The sequence below is a fragment of the Rhyacophila brunnea genome, unplaced genomic scaffold (assembly GCF_057557595.1).
Source record: "Rhyacophila brunnea isolate RB1 unplaced genomic scaffold, BYU_Rbru_1.0 scaffold_21, whole genome shotgun sequence".
Classification (NCBI taxonomy): Eukaryota; Metazoa; Arthropoda; class Insecta; order Trichoptera; family Rhyacophilidae; genus Rhyacophila; species Rhyacophila brunnea.
The window spans coordinates 32,278,394-32,305,313 of NW_028232871.1; the positions used below are offsets into that span (position 1 = coordinate 32,278,394).

The 26,920-nt window shown below is 33.2% G+C and overlaps 1 protein-coding gene across 2 annotated transcripts in view; it reads right to left on the minus strand.

Moving 5' to 3' along the window:
• Nucleotides 1–26,920, minus strand: part of sdt (MAGUK p55 family member stardust) — a 299,466-nt gene that overhangs the window by 73,042 nt on the left and 199,504 nt on the right. For both annotated transcript variants that reach the window (XM_085948727.1, XM_085948728.1), the window contains 2 exons: nucleotides 14,895–15,079; nucleotides 4,201–5,063 (listed from right to left, as the gene is read on the minus strand). In XM_085948727.1, the coding sequence (XP_085804853.1) occupies nucleotides 4,201–5,063; nucleotides 14,895–15,079 (1,048 nt within the window). The remainder of the gene's footprint in view (nucleotides 1–4,200; nucleotides 5,064–14,894; nucleotides 15,080–26,920) is intronic.

Below are 26,920 nucleotides of genomic sequence, written 5' to 3' on the forward strand. Positions count from 1 at the left end.
AATTAACTCAGTTCGAGGGGTATGAAAACATTTTGGATACAATATAAATTTTCAATAAAAAACGTTATCAGCATTAGCCCAAACTCTGCAAAAATATTATGATATTTTATATCAATAAGTTTAATTATAATTTGTATTCTTCCCCGGAGTTAAAAAAAATAAATAAACACTAAGTATATCAATTTATCTTAAAATACTGTATTTTATGGAAATCAATATTTCTAGTTTCTTATGCTCTTTCTATTTTTCATTGAATAATTTTATTATGACTACTAAGAATATAGTTTGACATTTGGATAATGGGTACAATAAAATTAAGGGAGTATTATTAGTATGCAAGTACTTATTCACATAACTGCAGAAACTATTTTTGATTACTTTGATTAGGTAGATATTGAAATTTCTTTAGAATCCAATACAATATAAACACGGTGTCATATAAATGACGCGAGATCTTTTCTTCAGTATTTTTTTTAAGTCCCCGTACTAAGTTATTTTATCAAAATCATTGGTATTTTATTATAGATGCGATATTTTGAATGTTTTATAAATACATAAAAGAGAAGACTTAGATTCAAATACCGAGAACATTAATTATGTGACACCGTGTGCACAAATAAAAATTAAAAAAATAACTACTGATTAATTATTGTAATATACATAGTAAATAGCAAAAATATGGTATTTGTGTATTAAATCGAGTTACCTGTAATTTAATGTGATTATTTGAATATTAAAAAACAAACAAAAATCTAGAACACAGCGACGTTATCATAGTAATGAGTACTTCTTACATTACAGTACCTATGCGTGGGTGTTTCAGGACTTTGTTTAAAGTCATGATTCGGGAATCGGTGTAATACACAAGTACCGAAAACATGATTACTTACATACTGACTACTACACTGGGAAAAGAATGATGGGACATTGGATTATTAGTTAGGGAATATATTTTAAATAAGAAAATTTGAAGTAGTTTTTTTCTTGAAAAATATTTCTTCTGTAAGGTGCCCACTTATATACATTTTATGTTTGTATTCCGGTTTTAAATGTTATTGCATTAAAAGCTCACCAATTAATTGTGTTTATTAGTGAAGAGTTGGAATGTTTTTTTTCATTTTAATTGAAAATACGCGAATACCCATGCAAGAGATAAAAAGCAGACACCAATTTTATTTTTTTAATTAAATATCGATTATCCATAAGGCTGAAGTACCTATTAATAAAAAACCAAAAAAAAATATTAATTGTTTATTTCTTAATGTTAATATTGTGAAAATTTATTTATTTCAAATGCATTTCTGACAATGATAACGTAGTGCCTGTTTTTAAAAATATAAAAATATTGTAATACTATGGTGATTAAAATATTATTTCCTATTTTTTTACATTAGTCAATAAACTTTTATAATTTTTTAGATTTAAAACTTGAAATACTATGTTTTCGATACGTGAACCAATGGAAAAGTTATTAGTAGGTATATTATTTTCAGTTCACTCTAACAATTAGTAATATGAGATGAATAAAATAATATTAATAATTCAACACAACTCCATAACCATGTAAATTGTAATTACAATAATAAAATTCCTTACAAAATGTTAGAAACTATGTACTTCTCTTTTTAGTAAGTTTTAAAATAGCATCCTTCAATTTTGCCACCAAAATACAGCAATTCACTCATTTTTGTTGCCATCTCGAAGAAAACGTGTATCATTCAAGAATAATCAAAACGTAATAGTTACTTATTTTTTTAAATACCGAATAATACTTTATAAATTATTGTAATCTCTCCAAATACCCGCCAAAATCTATAATATTAAAGCGTATGAACGTTATAGATGAAATTAATATTACTTTTAATATGAATGTTTTTAATGTGCTGGAAGATACACGTTTACGCCAAGACAGAAACCTAATGAGAGGACTAAAGCATATCATAAATAAGTCCATTTTTTTTAATTCAACTGAGTTATCTGGACCACGAGACAAGACAATTCCAAACTGCTATTACTTTGAAAATGTTTAGGTAAGTATATTAATAATTTTATTATAAACTCAAAAGTAAAATTTTAGTATCTACTTCGTTAATTAATAATTATGAATATAAGTCATATCATGAGTGAATATCAGTGAAACCACACAGGATAAACACTGAATCTCTTGAAAAGATTTTATTGTTTATAAAAATTTGTTTTATGATTTGAAAAAAAAAACAATTTATTCAGTGTACATCATGAATAAGATCGTTTGAAATCAATTTTTCGACTAAACTTTTGTATTAGTCAGAAAAATCATTTTTTATCAGGTACACTTAAAAAGCAATTAATATTATTCTATCCAGGTAAGTATTTAATTGTAATCATTTTCAACAAAGCAGCAATTATCTCAAAACCATCGCATGTGGACTTATTCATGATGTGCTGTTAACCCATCATCTCCAGATACACAAATGATTGAATACCTTATCCAGTGCAACCAAGGAAGTGCCCCAATTTGAATGATAATGGAAAGTATATAACATTAGAACCGCCTCAGAAACATAATAATTCGTATTAGAAAAGTCCTTAATAAAATCTGGTGTGAATATTTTCCCAATTAAACAAAAACTTCCCCATATTTCTCAACAACTTCTGCATCTGATGTGTTTTTTAATGCACTCAGTAATCATGGCAATCGAATTTTAGGTTGTAACTTTGATTCATAGATGGCGTCAGGATTTACACAAATTTGCACTTATGATACATTTTAATTAAGTTATTGTTATGTATCTTCAATAAAAAAGAATGCTACATTCTTAAATCTTGTGTAAATTCAGTGATGAATAAAAAAACAGTATAATTAATAATGTATTAGCAATTTCCACTTGTAGGTAGGTATACCACGTTCCTAGTATCATTGCTGCATTTCTTAACGAAATTCGAAACACCTCACATAGCGTAGTTATTAGAAATTTTGAGCAGTATAGACGGTTGGATCGGTAGCTTAATAGATAATAGTCGCCGCCAGGAGAGTGATAAAAAAATACATTACTACCTATTTGAAAAAAAAATCCTTGAAAAAAAGTCGGTTCGAGTGAGATTCAAACTTAAATCTTTCATTGTCAACCTACCGAGCCGTCTATTACTTGTACAAATTAAATTTATGAAGTATGTTATACAAAGTATTCTAGCCGACAGAGGGATACCAGTTTTTTTAAATTAGGTAAAATGGGTAATGATATTACTAATATGATTATAGGTGATGAGAGGTAGGGTCGTCATATCGAAAGAAAAAATGAAGATACCTGGTATCTATACCTGGTACCCGAAATAAATTTATAACACCATATCGTAAACTGGTATTAACTAAATGTATGTTGGTTAATAATGTCATTGGCGGGTACCTATTTTTAATAATGAGAATATAGCATTCTCAAATCTTGCGTGTATTCAGTATTGAACAGTGGCGAAGGGTGGAGGAAGGCTAAATAATGCACACTAAACTTTGTCAGTCAAACGTACATATTTGTTTTCATTGAAGACTACAATGTTTAGAAAGTGTTTGATAGTTTTTTTAAATTAAATTAGCCCTGCCTAATCCAAGCCATAGTAGATAATAGTCAAAAAATATTCGTTTATCTATAAAATATTTTTTTCGATTATGGTTTAGTTAGGCAAATTTCAAAAAACTAACACTACACCATCTGTAATAATTATATATTCTTAATTTAACAAAAACAAATAAGTATGACTGAAAAAGAGTTAACTATTTTTGTCCGATAGCCCATAGCATACCTAAACAAACTATTATGGTTTGGTTTAGGCAGAGTTTAATCAAAGTTTTAAAAACTACCGACACCATCTGCAAATTGTATTCTTAGTTCAATGAAAACAAATAAGTATGACTGACAAAGTTTAGTATGCATTATTTATGTCGAATCTTAACAGCCAACCTCCACCCCTCGCCACCGGTATTGAATAACGATAATAATAAAAAGAATGTGAGTTAGAATACCACTACTAGATTTTACTTTACTTACTAGATGTATGTTTCTGAGATTTTTGAAAATGATGTATTTTCAATAATTGAATGAGTTCCCAAACTACCGAAAATCATAAGAAATAATATAGAGAAGATTTTTTTGTTCCCAGTCCATCCATTTTCGTGCTGTTAGTTAGTAGTCACGTGCACTGTGAAAGCATGTGATTGCGTGTTACCTGCAATATTACAGCGTGTTTCTTTTCAAAACCGGGATACTTAGGCGTCGATTTCACAATTTGAACAAATCCATCCGGTACGTCTACCGCCATCTCCCTATGACTATATCTCGCCACACCGTCCATGTGGAATCCGTCGAGCTTATCGCTCCCGTTCCCCGACAGCGGAGAATAAGCTGGAAGAGGAGAGTCTTCGTCCTTGGGGAAACTCGGAACGATCGGAATCATCACGGACTCGTTCCTAGCCGAGAAGGCAACAGAATCTGTGAACAAAATCTTCGAGAATGGATTCTTCTCGTCACTTATGTACAATTTGACAGCGCTGTCATCCCGTAACCCATCGTACGACATGATGTTTTTACCAGCTGTAATAATAGCAAGATCGTCTCCTAGAGAAGACTTGTCTTTAGCACTGCTAGAAGCTGAACGTATACTCTGGGTAGTGTTAGAGTTTCCTCCGCTACCTCTAGAACTCTTTTTACTTCCAAAACTAGAGCTAGAATTTGATCCACTGGTTGGACCAGAATTTCCAAAATCTTCGCTTTTTACTGTTTTTATTACGTCAGAGTCCGTTATGACTACTTCCACTTCGATGTCTTGTTTGAAATTTCTCTTGTGGTCAAGATTCTTGGAGTTGTCTTCTCTGTCGGAGAGGTTCTCGAAGGCCGACTGCCTTGTGAGTGCGTGCGGGGGTTTGGAGTTGGGCGGCTTGGAATTGAGGGGTTCGGCGTGAGGGGGTTTTGGCGGGTTAAGTTTGGAGTGGGCGCCTACCTGCGGCGGGCGGGGAGGCGGGTAACGAGGTGGAGTCTTGTTGCTCGCGATGAATGAGTCGGGGACGTCGACCGCCATCTCTCGGTGTGGGCCTGAAATAAGTCATAGACAACTATTAGTTTTCAGTTAACAAACTCATCACATATTGATGTCTGTAACACTTCATAAGCAGAGCAATTAAATGACTTGGGCACATCGTGAAGCTAATTAAAACATATGGGTTTTCGACCTTTGTTAGGGTTGCATTTAAATGCATACAATATTTGATCAAGATCACAAAAGTAAACATAGTTTTCACACTTGTTGCACAAAAATTAGATTACCTCACATTGAAAATGATCACACCAACATATTAAGAAAGTTTTTGAATGGTTGATTTATGAAATCACACGTATAATATATAATATTTTTGCACAGTAAATTTGATGTCGTGTTAAATCGAAATATCGTTTGGTGCTGTCTGTAACAAGCTACCCATCGCATTAGATTATTAGAATAACGAAAAGTAATAATATTGATGATGGCTAGTCCAGACCAAGATCGACTCGATGAACACACGAGCATTGTATACAAAATTTTATCAAAGATGTTGACGAACATTTCTCTCCGTGAAATGAACAATATATTCTACCACATATGGAAAACATTGCTTATTTAAAGATGTCTTTGGTCTGGACTAGGCTTTAAATTGGTCATAATTTTAATGCAGCAATCTGCATACCAGTGGCGAAGACTCCATACTAGGCTATTATTTAATTTAAAGCCTACCTTCTTAAGAAAAATAAATTTTAATTATATTATTTTATTCTACAAAAATGATATAATTTTCCAACGACATCTGTGTGTAGGTATGTGTTATAAAAATATTGCTCGCTTGCCTAACCCTAACCAGACCGACACATACTTTTCTCTTAACATAATATTTTTTATTGCGGATTGAGAATTATTATGCCTGACGCTTTATATAGAATTAAAAGAAGTCTCTTCTCGTTGCAACGTACATATATGCACAATTAAATCATTATTTACGTGTGCATATTTAAATTCTCACCAAGTATTAAATAATTATATATAAGTATTAAATACTTCTATATTTTAAGAGTACTTATAATTATTCATAAACGACTATTTATTTTCGAATTTCATTCGAATGCGTAGCGCCCAGTGGTCCCGGCGCCGAAAAGTCAATTTTATAATAATATAACATGTTATAATAATCAATTGAAATTTGATTGGAATGTTCAAAATAGGATATAGAATGTTGTGCAACTATATTCAAAATATCATATTTAATGTTGGACGCAAAAATTTAATATTTCTTTAAATTATTTTTATGGGTCGTTAATCTTATAGCTTTGAATGATTAGTGAATATTGATATTGTTTAGGGCTATAAAACCATCATTAGGACGATAATCCGTTGTTATCAATGAGTCATTGTTATTAGTGTTAATAATATCGACTGGAATGTGTTATTGAATCCATGCTCAAATTTCAGTCAATTTTAAAAGCTGGCTGTATTTTTGAAGCCTTGATAATATTATTTTCACACCAATGCACTGTATCTACGCGAGGTTTTACTGAGATACGTATATATTTAGTTAACAAACCTGTATCACTGTTAGAATTTTGATAATATTTTGACCTCAACTGTCTATCAAGTCTTGGCATTCACACGATAGCATCGTCTTATTATATCAAACCTTGACTATATTGCAGTGTACTTACGCAATTGAAAAAACTTATATATTATATGTATAATGACATTACATAATAATATGTACATATTTACGTTACATGATAGAAGATAACATCATAAGATTAGGCACAAAATTGCGAGCAATTGAATTTCAAATATTTAAATAAAATTCTAAAAATAGAAATACATAATACTTGCTATCAACTCTCTTGAAAGAATATTACCACGATGAGATAAATTTGAGCAAATATTCACGAGAAAAAAATTCAACACACAGCAAAAAGCACCAATTTAATAATAAATAACCCAATTAGGGTATTGCAAATATTATCCAAATAGGGAACCCAAGGGGGTGAATAACAGTGCTACACTCGTAAAATGGATAGCAGTAACTTACATTGTTGCAAAAATTGAATAAGGGTTGGAAATTTTCTTGTTCTCTATAAATTTACAATACTGCTTATTAAAAATATTAAGAGCGTACATAAGTGAAACGGAAAATAATTTTCAACTGAATGTGGAACAAAATTTAGGCCGCGTTGCCATTCGGAGAGCGATAGTCGACCTGTTTGCGCGTCAATTTGTTTTGTGATGGCGTCGGAGGAATATATTCTTAAATCGTGTAAAGATGACTAAAAAACGTGTCAATGAATACACTATTATTATTACGAATATAAACATAACATAAAAAGGACGCATGTTGAATGTTAATGACAAATTATATTTCGTTCGGCTCGCGTCTAGTCACGATCTTTTTAGACCATACCTGTGCTGAGGTATAGCCTTAATATTAAGCCGTGTACACAGAAAGAAAAGCTTGACAACTCATTAAATATTTATTATAATAATTGCCATAATTATTTTTGCAATATTAAATTGTTTTGATGGGTTATTGCGCTAATTACAGCTTCATTTTGATTACTTTTTTAAGAGATTCAATAAACGTGCCAAGCTGTTTGTGATTTTCATGATATTGTCAACTAGTGTATGGACAGACTTTTAGATACATTTTCACGATAATAGCTGTTGAAAATTATTTAATAAAAAGTGATATTTATGTCGAAACAATAAAGAGTAGATGGGGGATCCGAGCGAGACAAATTGGGTGCGATGTAAGTACTTTCGATTAGAAGAATGCTGAATCAGAGCCTATATTTTAAGCAAAACGTCAGTGAAAAGAGAAGATATAGGGAGTCATTACACTCTTTGCCTTAACTCTACAAATCGGTGTGGATCATAGAGGTATTAGTGTGGATCTTGGGCACCTCTTAACATAGGCAGAGCCTCGCGATTAGGGATTCCAATCCCGGGATCCCGGGATCCCGAGCTATTTTCGATACCTATGAATCCCGGGATTGATAAACATAATCCCGGGATTTCGGGATTGATTTTTTTTATCAATTTTTACGGAAAATAAAATAAAAGCGAAAATATAACAGAAAAAATACTTTTATTAAAATTAATAATACTATTTTTAATAATAACTACATTAGAAATAAACTGAGTTTAAATGAAGATTGATTTATACCCATGTGTAAGTTGCCGATTCATTTTATTTTTTCACATAAATTATTAAAAATGGAAAGATTGGAAAAAACAATGCTTCGCACTTTTAACAAAGTAATTCCACCATGATATCATACGTTTTACGGCAGTTTCATATTTGGCTGACTAATTAGATTTATGAAGCGGAAAGGCCATAAGTACGCCATGATTATTTGCTTTACTATAGTATATGTCGCTAATCCATTCATTATGTCTTTACTATCAGAAACAGCAATCTCCTATTAAATTCACATTATTATTTATATTACAATATTATTAACTCCGTTAAACTTGTGTATTTCCAAAATTGAACGTATACAATATTAACAATAAATGTCTTAAATACTCGTAGTATAAATTATACTAGATTTATTTTTGACCGATTTTATCAATGTTATTTGTAAATATGAAAATTTTGTATTAACAATGGAAAAAATGCCAATCCCGGGACCAGTCCCGGGATCCCGGGATTGTCAAATTGTAATCCCGAAATCCCGGGATCAGAATTTTGGCTCGGGATTGGATTCCCTACTCGCGATACGCCTCATTTAAGAGTGGATGTAGTGCGGGGTGGGTTGGTTTGGAGGGGTCTATAATTATGTTATTCCCTGCGGGCGTATTGAATATAAATATATGAGTATAATATGTTACGCCGAATGTGCGAAATTGACTATTACATGAAGTGGGAATTTTGGCTAATTCATGTAATAGCCAAGCCCGTTGCCTTATTCATGAATTAGGTAATTTATCTGCCGAGTGCGTGAATTCGCCAGGGTATGGAATTCTTAAACTGTCAACATGACAGTAGAAAAAGTAAATTTAATACGAATGGTTTTATTAGTTAAAATTGGACATAATATAACATTATTAGGTTAGGTTAGGTTAGGTTTTGTAATTCTGAATTTAACTGATTGTCCATTTTGTTTTTGTTAGCTAACAAGTGTCAACAAACTATCAAATCATACAATCACAAACAAACAATCGACCATTGCACGATTGATACCCAAGCACGAATCAAATCGCGAAAATACCTTTTAATAAAATTCTTCCGCGATCATATTATAGTTCTGGATTTTTTTTGGGGATAGTAAATGGATATGAACGTCATTGTAGTTATTGATTGGTATGTTTTTATATAATAAATGACATTTGACACATTTGGTTAGTTTGATTAGTTGCAAAAAACACCACCGGAGCGCGACCATATATTTTGACCAATGCATGAGCACTTGACACATTTAGATTAGTTGCAAAAATTTGCCAAATGCATGAACTAGGCAGAAAAATTACTGCCGAATTTACGCACTCGGCAGATATTTCGTCTAATTCATGAATAAGGCAACGGGCTTGCATTTTTCGTGATATAGGTAAAATTTTGCCCATTTCATGTAATAGTCAATTTCGCACATTCGGCGTAACATATATATGGAATGTATTACAATGAAATTAATATCAGATGTAATAAGATGGTCTACGCTAGGCAAGTCATTATAAAATCAACATGCAACGTATTATGAGTGAAGCAAATATAGAAATGTATCTTAATATGACGTCGCAGCTCATGACAGAAAGTTGATTAGCGGACGTGCAATTGACAAACCATAAATCCTGTCTGTTGATTACGTTTCAGACTTCACCAGAGGCATGCTATCGATTTCACATCGGAAGGATAAACTAGCTTTCTGACATTTCATTATTAAACAATTGTTATTTTAACTATCCCCACATTAACTTCACGAGGGTAATAAATAGTTTTCAAATTAGTATTATAGATTTTTAATACGTTATAGGACCCATTTTTTTAAAATTTGAATTGACATTTATGTCCAGTATTTTTTGGTAAATCATCATAGAAAGATACACAATTGTACAACGTATACAATTTGATAAAATTTATTGCAACAGTAATGAATCTATTCAGGCTACATTTCGTGCATTAGGAGAAATTTATGGGCAAAATAATCGACATACACAGCTTACTATTCGTAATTTAATTGGAAAAATCGAGTCAAATAATAATTTTTGTGATGTTAAGAATCCAACCCGTCAAAACGTAAACATACTGCTGAAAATATCGATGCTGTCAATCAGTGTGTATGAAAATCCAGAACTATCAATTACATGTCATTCTCAAGAACTTGGACTTTCTTATGGCACTACTGACTACATGGAATATTCTTCATTAAGATATGCATTTAAGGCGTATAAAATACAGTTAATATAATAACTTAAACCGAATGACCATTTGGTGCGTCAAAATTTTGCTGATTGCGCTTGAAACAACTTGATTCTGTCAATCATTATTTCATGAAAAATCATCTTTAGTGATAAAGTTAATTTTTGGTTAAATGGTTTCGTAAATGGCATATTGAAGTAGGTACCTAAAGAAAACCTGTTGATGTGGTTTATGGTTTGGAGGTGTAATTGGCCCGTATTTTTTTGAAATCGAAAATGACAATGCAGTTTCTGTCAACGGAGAACGCTACAGAAATATAATTATTGATTTTTTATGACATGAATTAAATGATTTTGATCTGGACGATGTGTGGTTCCAACAAGATGGTGCAACATGCCATACAGCTCAATAAATCAAATTATTGAAAGTTTAGTGAATATTTATTATATCTTATTTGATAACCCTGTATTATACCTATACCTACTTTCCCATTAAATTTCCGACGGAATTTTGACCCAGTTTTCACTTGACCAGAGCTCAGATTAAAATAAATAAACATAAAAACTATTTGCATCGCACTATGAGGAAATAAGAATGGTTGGTTTATGTATTAAAAAAATCATTTTGTTTAAATAAATTAAAAATATTATTAATTATTTTGGTTTATACTAGGCAATGTATTTATATTTAAGGATAAATTTCCTTGCGTTATGTACCTGACGTTACTATGTACCAGTAGCGTAGGGTGGAGGTATGCTGTTAAGATCCGCCATAAATAGTGCACATTAAAATTTGTTGGTCATATATACGAGGGTGGGTCAATAATGCCTTAGAAAAAAGCATTAAAACAGTTTTTATTTTTGTATTTTTTTTTTATTTCTCAACATAATCTCCTTGGAGCTCAATACACTTGGTTAGACGTTTCTCAATTTTTTTTAAACCGTCAGAAAAATAAGTTTTCGGAAGGTCCTCAAAATAAGCATTTGTCCGATCGATGACTTCTTCATTTGAAAAAAAACGTTGTCCACTTAGCCATTTTTTTAAGTTTGGGAAAAGGAAAAAGTCACTGGGGGCTAAATCTGGCGAATACGGTGGGTGGTCGACCAATTCGAACTTCAATTCTTCAATTTTAGCCATTGATCGTAAACATGTGTGAACACGGGCATTGTCCTGATGAAAGAGGATTTTTTTCCTGTTTAAATGAGGCCGTTTTTCTTCAATTTTGTTTTTTAGCTGGTCCAGTAAAGATGCATAATAATCCCCTGTTATTGTTTTTCCTTTTTCCAAATAGTCAACGAAAATAATTTCACGTGCATCCCAAAATACAGTAGCCATAACCTTACCAGCTGATTTTACGGTTTTCGCCTTCTTTGGACATGGTTTGCCTTCGCAATCCACTGCTTTGACTGTTCTTTCGTCTCGGGAGTATAGTGGTGTATCCATGTTTCATCTACAGTCACAAAGCGACGAAAAAATTCATCCGGATTGCGTTGCATGAGCGACAACAGGGCTTTAGAGGCCACCACCCTATTGCGTTTATTGTCGACTGTGAGCAAACGCGGCACCCATCTTGCAGAAATATTTTTCATGCCCAATTTGTCATGTAAAATAGAAATGACGCTACCTTTTGAGATCCCTGTAACCTCAATTATCTCACTCAACTTTAATCTTCGGTCACTTAACACCATATCGTGGATTTTATTGATCATTTCTGGTGTAGTCACCTCTACAGGACGTCCTGAGCGTGGTTCATCCTTTGTTGATGTACGACCACGTTTAAATTCAAACCAGTTATAAATAGTTGCAAGTGAAGGAGCAGATATGCCGTGAACTAAATCCAACTCATTTTTTATTTCGTTTGCTGTTAACCCTTTTATATTAAAATGTTTAATAACAGCTCAAAACTCAATTTTCTCCATTTTCCATTTTCCACAAGCAAATTTTTTTTTTAAATGTACGAGAAACACACAACAACCCGACCAATCTGATTGAAACTTCGCAGCATACTGAATTGGTAGTGCCGCTGCATGAAAACAAACCGCTTACAGTACTAGTCGCGCCACCTGTCGGCTTTTCTAAGGACTTATTGACCCACCCTCGTACCTACGTATTTGTTTTTATTGAACTAAGACTATAATTTACAAATGGTATTGGTCAATTTAAAAAAAAAATCAATTAAACCCTGCCTAAACCAAAAATATATGTGGTTTAACCGGATAACTTTAGATATTTTATGGATAGACGAGTATTTTTTACTATTATCTATTATAGCTTGGTTTTCGCAGGATTTAATTGAATTTGAAAAACTAACCAACACCATCTATAAATTGTAGTCTTATTTCAATGAAACCAAATACATATGACCATGGCCCCCACATCTTGAAGCGGGCCCCCAGGCCAGGATCTTGTGCGGGCCCCCCTACCTATCGCTATGGTTAAAGGCAGTCTGACGCTCTACAGTGTTGTTTTTCAAATGGTGTTCGAGGTCAAATAAAATTCAGTGTAATTTTGCGATTTTTAACACAACGAATTATGGACTTGTCGAGTATTACTCAATACGTCACAACAGCCATATATTTTAAAATGGCAACAACTCCGATTTTTTTAACTATTAGAGCAAATTTAAGATGTGTTTTATCACATTTATCTGGTCGACCCGTTACGCTGGGCCCCTAGGCTAGAGCCCTGTCAGCCCCCCTTTTGTGGGGGCCATGCATATGACTGACAAAGTTTAGTGTGCACTATTTATGACGGATCAACCCATTCACTGCGTCCAAAGCAACTGATGCGTTGCCCATCAGGTGGCCATTAGATATAATTAGCATGTTATTTAAATGTGGTAATTAAATATTAATTAAAAGGTCCGCAGCGAATGGGGTAAAGCCTACCTCCATCATTCGCCACTGCTGTGTACTGTGGGTTTAGTCAGTCTCGAGTGTGTAGTAGGTACCTATTATTATTTCGACGCCTTTTATCTTCTTAAGTATTGATGTAGTATTTCTAGTTAAACTCATAGGTACAGTGCTGACGATACGGCTGCCATATCGACATTAGAAGGCCATTAGATATAATTAGCATGTTATTTAATTGTGGTAATTAAATATTAATTAACTATTCCACAAGAATGAGTTTTAATCAATGTTTAATATTTTGAATTTCCTTTCATTCTAATTCATCAGATAGCAATCATGAACCAATTATTATATTCCATTCAGTGTTTTAATATTCATCTTTCTAATAAATAATGTAGCTTAATGGTATTTGCGAGTTCATTACGCGTGACCTCAAATGGTAATAGATATGTGCCACACCCGTCAGTTGTTGCACTCGTGTTGCATACAAAAACCTCAATTGCATCATTTGCAAGTCCGTGGCATCTCGTCGATCTATATAGTTTTTTCATTAACTCTACAATTTTATGTGAACAAAGAGGTTTCGTAAGAGATTTTACAAGAAATGGCCTCTTGCTCAAACTATTAATTTACATTCAGATCATATTATAAAACAAATTTTGTAAATCGGAGATTCGAATCCGACATCCTTGTCTTCATATGAGAACACGTTGCCACCCGTTCATCGCGAAATAGGGGTGGTCAATGCATATAAGCATTTAAATAAATCAGTCAAATAGTTTTCATTGTCATTAACAAATATTATCCGATAATGTATTACTAATTATTTGCTATTATTTCGACTTTATTGTTAGGTTAGTGTGTCCTAAGTCTGATTTCTTTTAAAAATAGGTACTCATTGTGTACCTGAAGTATAATTATTATCTTTCAGAGTCAACACACTTTTGGAGCAGGTAGGTATATTAATATTAGGAACCCAAAATCCGTTACTCCATAGATATTTTAAGTGACTGAAAAATCTTAAATTACGTTTTCCCGAAAGTGTTTTTTGGGATTAAAACACACTGGTTCTACTGTGCAGGGTTGATTAGGTACCTACTGAGTTAATTCGTTATTACCGACAATATCGGCGTATATGTGTACCAACCTAACTTAACATAACAATAATATGAAAACCAAAGTAAAAATCGTTAATACCTAATTAGGTTTGAATGATCTATGTATTTGAATGTAGAACAAGAGTTTTTAATTTTGGGCGTATATATTAATTAAATCCTTTGCATTAATGTCTCATTCTCTTGTGTAATCTATTTATAATAAATTCTAAAAATAAGCATGTATTGAAGTTAATGGCCCCACCAAACAACACCGCATCACGAGGCCCTGCATTTGGATGTGAAGCATAATGTTTTTTTATGACAGGGAATGTCTCAGGAGCAGTTACCCAAGACTGAGGTCGCCATGCACTCAAATATGCTGACTGAATTTAAGTGACTTTAAGTTAAGGTACCTTCCCACGGGAGAGATGAGCACGTAGAGGCAATATTAAAAATTGTAGCAAGTAAAAAATTTACGCCGCAAATTTTCTGAATGCGATGAAATTGGCCTAAAAGTGGCGACCAATTAAATAGTGACAATGTTAATAAACGTACCAGGGAACATCATGAACATGTCGAGGTGGGCGGGCGTCTGCGCCGCATGGGCGGGCGTGGTTGGGGGCCCGGAGCCACTCGCGGCGAGGGTTGGATGCTGCGGGAAGTCGCCGTCAGGCAGGCGCAGCTTCGGGGGCTCGTCGCCACCCACCACTACGATGCTCGAGCCGGAACGCCTTCGGGGCCTGAAAAGATTAAACAACGCTGGTTAAAAACAATTTGGGACTGATAATGATAACATCTTGGTTGCGATACGTTAAAGGTGACAAAATGTGTGAGTTTTTGGCAGGCGACAACTGATTTTCGAGTCGATAATTGCCGACGTAGGTGATTATTATAGGTATGATAGGTATGATTGTTATAGGTATTTTCAATAGATATATTTACCACAATATTCAGTGTAAAATCACATTATCAAATATTATGTTAAGACTTTTCCAACACGTATTTTTAATAAAGAAGATTCACAGTAAATTTTTCTTTGTGTGATACGACCATGGCCCCCACAAGGGGGGGAAGCTGACAGGGTTCTAGCCTGGGGGCCCGGGCTCAGGAGAGGCCCGGCGAAGTGAGTCGACCAGATAAGTGAGATAAACACACATCACAAATTTTGGTTAAATAATGTTATTGTTTAAAATTATCTGGTTCTACGATAAAAATTTTAATTGTGTATCGATAGTCGGCAACTCCATAATTCAAATGGACGTATTAAAACATACAAAACATAATATATCTACACATTAATTTTATCGTGTATACCATTTAGAAAACGCTACTGTAGAGCGTCACACTGCCTTCCTTAGTGATAAGTAGGGGGGCCCTCCAAAGATACTAGCCTGGAGGCCCGGTTCAGGATGTGGGGGCCATGGATACGACTAAAGGACATAATGTTTATTTAAAGACTTACGTCATGTTGTATAAAATATAATATAAAAGGGTTCTGAGACCAAAACTAATCGGGAAACGTTGATCTACAGCAGTGTTTCCCAAAGTGTGGTACGCGCACCCCTTGAGGTACGGGAAGAGTTTTGTGGGGGTACGCGCTGCACCGGGCTTTGGCAGCGTCTTGTGCAATAAGCATTAAGGTTATACCTCAGTTGAGGCATGGTCTAAAAAGATCGTGGCTAGGCGATGCGCGGATTGTTTTGTTTATTGTTCTATTAGTAACAATAATAATATATTCATTTTTCAAGTAAATGGGTAACGTTTTTAGTTATCTTTACACGATTTAAGATTTAATACCCCCGTCGCCATCACGAAACAAATTGACGTATTCACACCTCGTCGTTCGCTCTCCGACTGCCAGCGAGTTCAAAATTTCGTCGCGCCTATAGTTGAAAATTATTTGCCGTTTCACTGAAGTATCGTCTTAATACCACATCCATGCTAGAAGGTTTGTCGCATGCGGAAGAAGAGCAATTGTTGGAATTAGCTTCAGACGGATTCTTGAAAAATAAACATACTTTAGTAGTAGTATACATTAACATCATTCTGGTTGCAAATGCAACATGTGTATCCAGTTTTAACCAAAAAAGTCCTGAAATACATCTTGCCTTTTCCAACTTCATAATATATAATATGTGAAGTTGCTTTTTCAGCATTTTGTAGACATTCAAAAAAAGGAACAGGCTTTTGGATGTGGATCCGCATCTCGGATTAAAATTAATAATCAGGGAACCAAATTACTATGATCTGTCGTCTCAACATAAACAATAATTTCATCCTTCTCTTGATTATAATGAATGTTATTTATAATATAGTTAACATTTATTTATATTTTATTATGAATGAATTTTATTTTTCGTTTATTATTATTTTGTTTATGTACTAAAAAGGGAAAAAATAAATATATTTTGATTGTTATGAAAGTATATAATTTTTTTACGAGGGGTAGGTACTCAGTGTTACGAAAATTATAGAAGGGGTACACAGATGTCGAAAGTTTGGGAAATACTACATCACAGCGTTCTAATTTTATATCTCAAAGAGGTGGCAGATTGCCGATCGTAAATTTTCTAAAGAACAAGCAGATTAAATACCTTAATAATTAGCCGCTGTAAGCTGAAACAATAAACTATTCTGTGTGTGGCTTAGGCTTAAGACAGCGACATGATGATCTAATCATTAATCAAGTAGAAAGTATGGAAAACTCTCCAGAGCCGCATCAGTGAATAGCAAACAGAGCCAATTCAATTTCTAACCAAGAATCAAATTATGATATTCTAATTTGTATGCATCGTTCGTGCAGCTCATGGATCTTCAGCGTGGAATCTTAAATACGTTATTTAAATAAATATTTCATTGCTTAGGTACCTAAATAGATACCTAGACAGGGTGAATTCGGAGTCGGGCTCATCGGAAATAATTGAATTACTAATAGACGCAGCATGTGAAAAATAAATAAAAACCCCTCACAAAAGAGCCTGCTCATTACGCCACAAATCTGTATCTGTTCATACAAAGCGATAATCTAGTTATTTACAAGGTAACAACATCTTAGGTTTTGACATATTAATGTCATATTTTCTATAATATTCAGTAGATAAACGAGTCAAAAAAAAATTGAATATGATATAAAAACGAATTCTGCTTTCTGGAATATTTTAATCATATGTGAGAACATCGGGATTGATGGCATATTAAACCATAAAATTTAATTTAGCGAAGTTATATAAAAATATATAAATTGCTATAAAATATTGTAAAAACTGGATTAACTTAGACCAAAGGTTTTAAAGTTGTTTTCAATTAAGGTATCGAAATTTTATTCTTTAATAGGTAAATACAATTAAATTTTGGTTGCAATTATTGCAAATCTATGTTTATGACTTTACACCATTGTTGTTCTATTCTGATAATGCATCTGCAGATGTCTGCACATTATACCGTATACCATGGCCTCCCACAAGAAGGAGGAGGGGTGACAGGGCTCAGAGAGCCTGGAAACTTGGGCTCAATGCCCTGTGTGTGGCGGATCGTCCAGATAATCTTCAGTAATATTAACACTTAAAGAGATGTGTTTGTAAGATGTAATTTTTGATTATTGTGTTAAATAATTAATAATATAATTAAATATTAATTAATAATATAATTAAAGTTAAATAAGTTAAATAATTAATAATAATTAATAATTTTACCTTGAACACCTAGAATACGCTACTATATTATAATAGTGTTACACTGCCTTTATCCTTAGTGATAGGTAGGGCGCCAGCCAAAGATACTGGCCTTGGGGCCCGCTTCAGGGTGTGGGGGCAATGTTTTCAAAGTACACCCGTATGGCATTGTAAGTAGATTATGATTAAACCACATAGGTAAATCTGTTTTCATATATTTACAAAATAATGAAATTTCCACAAGCATACCCAGATAGTAATGGGCGCATATGAGAACCCTTTTATTCTTAAAAAAACGTATACATTAATAAGTCGATGTATAAGACATATTTTATACACTACGGTGTCTTGTAAAAGAATAATTGTATGGGCATAGGCAACTTTAGTGGTCAAAAAAATGGTTGCCAGTCAAAAAAAAGCAACAAACAGCTGTTTACATTTTTACAATGATCATAAACATAGTGACACAAAAATTTAACTCTTATTCAATATTCTTTTTCTGAGCTCGTTCTAGTTATTCCACCACCCACAGTTATGTAAAATGAGATGTCATAGACCATAGTACATATTCATATGTTATCTAAAACTATAAAATTGAAAAAACCAATAAATCTCCGCCATATCTCAGTATCTACCATGCGTGTCGGCAGGTGCCACGTCATTTTGACCTGCAGTTTTGAAAATAGACGAGAGAACAATTCGACCCCAACACATATTATAATATTTAATAAAATAACTAAACTATTAAGATAGTAAATTGGTGGGGAACGTAAAATATTTCGATTCAAATAGACGGATTGCTTTAGACTTTAGTTAGATTATGGTTTCCAAAACTTCTATAGTAACTTTTCAATGTTGACTTTTACAGCGCCCCATTCCTCAAAAAAATCCTTAACTTCAATAGAATCGTAAGTGAAATTTCTGTATTTCACATTTTGTATGTATAAGTAGCTGCGTGTGTCTATTTTCTAATTATAACATGAAATGAATTGGTTATAAAAATAAATGAAGTGAATTGATTATAAAATTAAATAATTTTATCATAAAATGAAATTAATAAATAAAGTAACAAACGTGAAATTGCACATACACAAATTCCGTTATTAATAATCAAATTAGTAAAATTTTAAATAATGACTGATGAGAAGAATGAGCCAGTTGTTATGCGTATCTATATAATTCTCTATAATATGTGGTATTGTCCACTTGACATGTAACCCTCCCCCCCCATGTTCTTATATCACTCAAAAGGGACGCCCACTTCCATAAAACCATGTTTTCTACCCTTTCCAATATGGATTAAAAAATATTTTACATACATTATAGATGTATTTAATTCATGATAGTCAGGACCTCATTTACACTTGAAGGGGGCTCCAGAAAAATAGCTTAATTTTGATAGTCATCTTGCTTTTTTGCTATTTGATGCTTCACGTCTTTCAACCACGAATGTTTTGGTTATTGCGTGCAAAATTGATGATATTTGCAACGTTAATGAAACACTAAAACTTTTTCTTCAGTGCTTTTAATATAAACAAAAACCGTCTACTAAAAGACAATACCTACGAATGTTTGTGAATGATTGATTCCACAATATTTTAGTGACGAGTTGTCTGTTACAGGTTAACTGTGTTGCATTTTAAATTCCAGGTAATACTATCTCAGAGACGGTCTGCTGCATTGTTATATAAAACATCCTTGCTTACTAATCATACAAGAATTTAACAACAAAAAATCTCGTATTTCAGTAAAGTAAGAATGTACAGGTAAGAAACGTATTTACGATAACTTCAAAGCTGTCCACGAAACACCACAATGAAACTAAATAGTTGTTACGCAGGTTATTGATACTTTAAAAAGAAATATAAAATCTGCAATGTTCGGACAAAACTACGTTAGTAGAAAATGTTAACCAAAGAGAAGAGCACTTTTTGAGAATATGCAACATAGTATTTAAATGTTTCTATTTATTATCATTGTAATTGTGCACATGTACTTTAAACTAAATTTAACTAAATAAAACGCAATTTTTAACTTAGTGCTGAGACTTGAATCATAAAGGAAATACAAAATTTTGATGCCACTGAGATGGGATGTTAGATAACTAATACCTCCGTTTTGAAAGATATAAACGTGAAAGATTGGCTGTCTAAATTATGTCTCCAGATCTAATTCAGAAAGAAAAATAATAATTTGGAAAGCTACGTCATCAGCGGAAACACAGAGGGTCGGAGCAGAAGACGACTGTCGCCCACACGATGACAAAGTAAAAAGCGATATTTTCCTCTCAACATTCAGCTTTAAGACAGTAAGTTAAATTAAATACAGGAATCATATTCTTCTTCAACCATATATGCCATTTTTATTGCATCTTCCCATAGCTTCATATGTCTACACTTTGCAGATGGTATTTAATTGTCTTTCAGGATTTCGGAATACAGTATGCTTGAGTAACAGGTTGAAATTATCTGAAGTATCCGTAGCACGTGGCCAAGCTAAATCCAATGTCGCCTTATCACTATTAGCATGATGTTCTCTTAAAGTTATACCACCGCACACCCTGTCCTGGAAAGCTGCTAAATACTATCTATAGAGTGTATACGGCGGAGCGACGGGATGCTGGTTTAACCTGTAACGAAGCAAGAAGACTAGCGAGCGACAGGGATTCTTGGAGGCGCCGCGTGGTGTCCATATGCTCCAACTAAGGGGTGGATATGTTCGAAGAAGAGAAGATGAAGACACCCTGTATCTACTAAAAGCTCAAACGTCAGAATGCAAGCGTCGTATTGGCAGCATTTGGTCTTATCCAGAATAATGGTAACTGAAATACCTAACGGGTGTGGAGAAACCGGCTACCAATGTCAAGTGTAAAATAATATGGGACAAACTTAAACACGTGTGAAGAATCCGCTTATATTTCATTCAGACAACTGCTCTTATGCACTAACGCTCATTCCATATTGGTTGCAACACACACTATTGCACGTATATAATGCGTGGTTCATTTTCGTATGATACTCACACATTCAAAACCCTGCGTCAAAATGTAGTATATTGGAATATAGCCTATCAGAATCCTATTTATTAGTCTGTTCTCAGGTTTTATTAACCGAATACAGTCATGAGTCCTAGTCATTAAAAAGAGTCAAGATCATCAGCAGTAAAAGACACAAACAATGAACGTAGGTGAACTTATGTTCAAGGAAGTTCAGGCTCGACTACCACTCCCCAAAATTTGACAATAGGCGCATTAAAATACTTATTTTCATTTCGTCATTATAAGCACGTCATTATAATCAATTTACAGCTGTTTTAAATTGGTTACAATTTATATAAAGAAAACAGTTATACTTATAAATTACGTAGGAAATATTAATTGTATCAAAAAGATTAAAAAATACTACGCATTTTTAAAGAAAAATATTCACTTTCTAACTAAAGTTATCTTATTTCATATCTGAGATACTGAGCAAGCAATTATCGTGACTAGAACGGTAAAAGTAGGCAAATCAAACGAATCATATTTTTCCATCATAATTGGACCAACGAAGAAATCGGTGGAAACATTTAAAGCGGATGAGATCTATCGACATTTTAATTTTATACTTTCCGGTAACAAGTGGTTATGTATACGATCGGTAAATACCATCAACGACTTTCTATAAAATTGCGAATGCCATGATGTTTAATCGTAATTGTCGATGGCTCCATAAAAGGAAATAAATCATATACAGTTTATAAAATTTATAAGATGCCATCAGATTGGTACCTAAACTATTTTGTTTTATTTTTCATTTGTTAAAAATTCTGCTCCACCATGTGTTGGTGTTGTGATACTTGGACTTATGGTACCATACGGTGAATAGCAGGAAACTCGATTTGATATCGATTCGAGGGGTAAATAATTGATATTAATATGTGCTTCATTTAGGTCAGATAGTCTTTTACAATCAATTATTTTAATTGTTAATTTCTTGCCGTCTCCCATTTTGTATTTTGTAATAAACTGTCAAAATAATGGTGGACCGGTGTTGCCAAGTTTACTGACATTTCAGTAAACTTGTGGCGAGGGATGGAGGTAGGCTGTTAAGATTCGACATAAATAGTGCAAACTTTGTTAGCGTAATAGATTTCTGGGTATCCACCTTTGACCGTATTTCTTCCTTCTTTCCAGTGACGTCCCGTGGGGGTAGGCAGATTGAGCGTCGCTTGGGGGCGGCAGTTATTCGAAGGGCGGCAAATCGAGGAGAATCATTTGGAATACATAGAAATTGCTACCTAAACTTAGTAATAACGAAAATATCTTTCCAATAAAAAATCAGCTCACTGGTTTTATCGGGTTCGCGATATCTAGTTTAATTTCGTTGCCCTTCGACGTCCTTGGTGACCAGAATTGACACGTGCAGATTTGCGAATAATTAGTTAGTAATTTGTTAGTAATGTATCCATACAACACATTTCTTAGATTTTGGACTCATGAGAGTATGATAAAAATAGCATATAAAAAATGGAGCGGCATTTTATCTAGGGACGTCACTGCTTCTTTCCTCGACGTTTCGGGCGCATTGCAGAGGCCATTATCATAGATGATATGAGTAACGAGCCCGAAACGTCAAGACAAAACGTCGAGGAAAAAAGGAAGAAGTACACACGGTGGAATCCCAACAATCTATTACGATAAAAAAAACAACCGTGAAAGTCTCAAACATTATAAACTTTGTCAGTCAGTCTTTGTTTTCATTGAATTAAGAATAAGTACTTATTACAGGTGGCATTAGTTTTTTTTTAAATCCATTAAGGCCTGCCTAAAGCAAACCATAATCGATAAAAAATATTCTACCATCTATAAAACATCTACAATTATGTATGGTTTAATGACATATTTTAGAACGAATATTTTTTGACTATTACCTATGCCTTGGATTAGGCAGGGTTTAATTGAATTTTAAAAACTAACAAACACTATATCTACACAATATAGTAAATACAATATGAATATCTATAAGTATTGGATTAAAGGTTAAATTTGCGTTTTTTAAAGACACTTTGTCAATCTATTGAATTTTGAAAATGTCACTGAAAACATTGCAAAACAATATTTGTATCAACCTATCATAGACTAATCTTTGATAAAATTTAATGTCATGGTATTACTTTTTGTAAAATATAGGCTATTACACAGTAAAAGATTTTATAAAATATTCTTCATAAAATAATATTTTTGTCAAAGACCTTTGATAATCTAATTGCAGCTTTAGCCGTTTTTACCATGGTGCATCAAAAGCAGTTGGCGCCTTTCCGAGTATGTATTGTATACCAACAATCCCGATTCTTTCACATTATTAGTTAAATAAACAAACATATTCCCACTAAAACTAAGGTGTAAAGTAAACACTAGGTTAGGTGGATTCACTACTTGGTAGACAGAATTAGACGATGCATGTGGAACGTCAAACACACCTACGTGCGTAGGAGGGCAGGAATGCAGCATGCAGCAGAGAATCCAAATTACCTTTGTAAATATTGAAACGAAAGCACTGGATGTTACGTAAGTTTGTAGGTAGGAACCATTTTAAAATGTTCGATGAACTTTTTATAAGAATCTTCATAAAAGATTAAGCGGTTAGTTACCTATCTTATAATTATAACAAATGTGTGTTTGTTTGTTCCTTCTAAATTTGAATTTTTACTACAGAGTAACATAAAGTTTGAATATTTTGATTTTAATTTGTTGTTTTTTTTTTAGTTTTACTGCTGTCAGAATTGTTTTCATTTTGACATATATAGTATTCCTAGATTAAACAAGTTACTACCGACTTTACTCGGGTACCGAATTTGAAAGCTAGCACTTTGGGTAGGGACAATTGGAGGAAGCCAGGTCCCATCACGTGTGGCGTGTTCCTGGTGATGATAGTGATTTTACTGGAATCGACACTATCACACAACCGGCAATACGGCACGGTTCGATCATTAAAATAAAAATAAAACAATACAAATTAATCTGTTTATTTCCGTTGCGTGGACAAAGTTGGCAACACGAAAAGAAACAATTTTGCTATATAAACTATAATAGATATAATAAATTATCACATATTTTAATATATTGACAACTTTTTCCACGTGAGTACCCACGACTGTACACACACAAGTTGACAACATTATAAAAGTGACAACTAAAAAATATTCCTGATATTGGCTGAATATATTAAAACAATGTATGATAAAATACAGTGTCAACTTTTTCTCTGTGACTGTTTCTTTTAAATTTGAGATAACTGCATTATATAATCGATAACGGGGGTCCCTCGTTTAATCTCAGAAAAACAGTAGACATTAAAATATTGCAATATAATTATGTCCCCTATGTGGATAGAGTTGGCAATACACATTACAATAATTTATAGTATAATTAATATTAATAGTATCTTAATCATGTCATCAGTGACGTCACTAGATAAAATGCCGCCCATAGGCTACGCCAAAATGCCGCCTCATTTTTTATCATCCTTGCACGAGTTCAATATCTAAGAAATGTGTTGTAAGGACTAGGGATACTGTTACATTCCTAAATGGTCCACATTTGGGGATGTCTCTGTGAATCTGGAGAGGCTCAAATCGGTATCAAAACAACAAATAGTAAGAGTTGATTACGAAAATAAATAATAATAACGCCGGCAATGCTGTAAATCCCGGCTGTTTAAAAATATCTGCAGCGTCGCCATTGTCGCCTTTTCGACAACGCTTCTCGCTGGGAGAAAAACATAAGATGGCGGACAATACGCGGCAGACGGCCAGACAGTAAACATTGTTAACTCGCGCTACGCATAAAATAAATTATTAAAAATGTAACCATTAGTATATATTAACCCAAATAAAACTCTTCGTTTCCACCACAATTCCGGTGTGTTATTTGTCCAACTCCAAGTCCCGAATCCAGACGAAAACCATAAAAGAATAAAAGTGACAGCACGTTTTCACTTTCGAAAATGGAGGGAGATGGCAATACATTACTAACAAAATATCAGACTAATTATTCGCAAATCTGCACGTGTCGTTTCTGGTCACCAAAGACGTCGAAGGGCAACGTAAGTAAACTAGATATCGCGAACCCGACAAAACCAGTGAGATAATTTTTTAATGGAAAGATATTTTCGTTATTACTAAGTTTAGATAGCTATGTCTATATATTCCAAATGATTTTCTTCGATTTGCCGCCCTTTGAGTAACTGTTGCCCTACCCCCACGGGACGTCACTGCATGTCATTATCTTATACAATAATATGTTACAATTATAATCATAATCAGTTATCACATAGTTAAGCGTGACAATTATTATGTAACTGTACTTGCTAGTAACTACCTACTACGAAATACTATACTTCCTCTATAAGGAGTTACGTTATTAATTATTATTATTATATTATTTTATTACAAATTATTACTATTAGCAAACATAAAAAACACGCGCTCAAAATTAAACCTATTTTAATGGCTATGAATAAAATTAATTGATAGCTGTTATGTTTTATTTTACGTCTTAATTCTTCAGTATTGACCAATAAACGGATAGTTACTTAGTACCTATACGTTGTCGCAAACACAACAACGGTAGTATCTACCTAATTGTAATCGCTACACCTGGATTCAAGTTACAATGACAGTAAGTATATGAATGAAATAATTCAACTGTATGGTTTTACAAATTAAATTTGCGCATACCTACATTCATGGTTATTCATCACTGCACATCAGCAATGATATTTTAGAATCAGTGTTTCAAGTTATTTAAAAATATGTCATATATATATAAGAAAATAAACTAGGGGAGGGGGTAGAAAAATGTTAAGAAACTAGTATTTTATAAAATGTGTGATAATTTATTATCAACGTTGTTTTGTCGAGAACAAAGGTTTAAAGAAGAATTTATTGTTTCACAAATCAAAACTAATAAATACAGACGTAAATTATAAATTAATGCGTTTACGAAATGTGGTTATCAATTAAATATTATGATACAATGTTATTTGTTTTATTGGAAAGACATATTATTTTTTAAGATACAAAAAAAACAGCATGTTGGTTTTCAAGGAAATCTTGTGAAGGAAATATTTTTATATGAAAAGTTTTAAACTAGGTATATTTGATTGTGACAAAATAAGCTAGATTGTCACCTTTAGAATTTTGAATACATTCAGTTGCCGCCAATTAAATGTGTAAAGCAGGGGGGGGCAAACTGCGGCCCGCCATCATTAATTGTACTTCTGATTACGAATAACTTTTTTATATATTTTTTAAAAAATATTGACAATAGGTTAAAATTTGAAGAATTTGTTGTTTCGTAAATGTATTATCTCAGTACGTCTTCCTTGCGTCTCGTCTCACACTATGTAACCACTATTTTCTACGTTGGACATCGATTTCAATAGATATTGATAGTGTGCCGACAGAGCTGCAACTTGAGATTATTTATTGATCTGCAGTGTGACACTGATTTAAGATAATTGCATCGTCGTGAAGAAATCTCCAAATTTTACAATGCCCTTAATTCAGACAAATTCGACCAACTTAAAGATTATGCAAGAAAAATGATCGTTATTTTTGGATCAACCTATATATGTGAACAAACATTTTCGATCATGAACCTCAATAAAAATTCTTTACGATCAAATATATCCGATGCCCAATTACAAGCAGTTTTGAGAATATCAACTTCAAAATTTACACCTGAATATAAAAAAATGTTCAAAAATGTACAACAGTTTCATTCTTCTCATTATTTTTTTTGTAATGTTTATTTTTTGTGATAATAAATAGTGTATATCTAAAAATAGTATTTTACTTGCGGCCCGCCGCTCATTTTGAATTCTTGAATTTGGCCCTCCATCCAAAAAGTTTGCCCCCCCCCCCCTG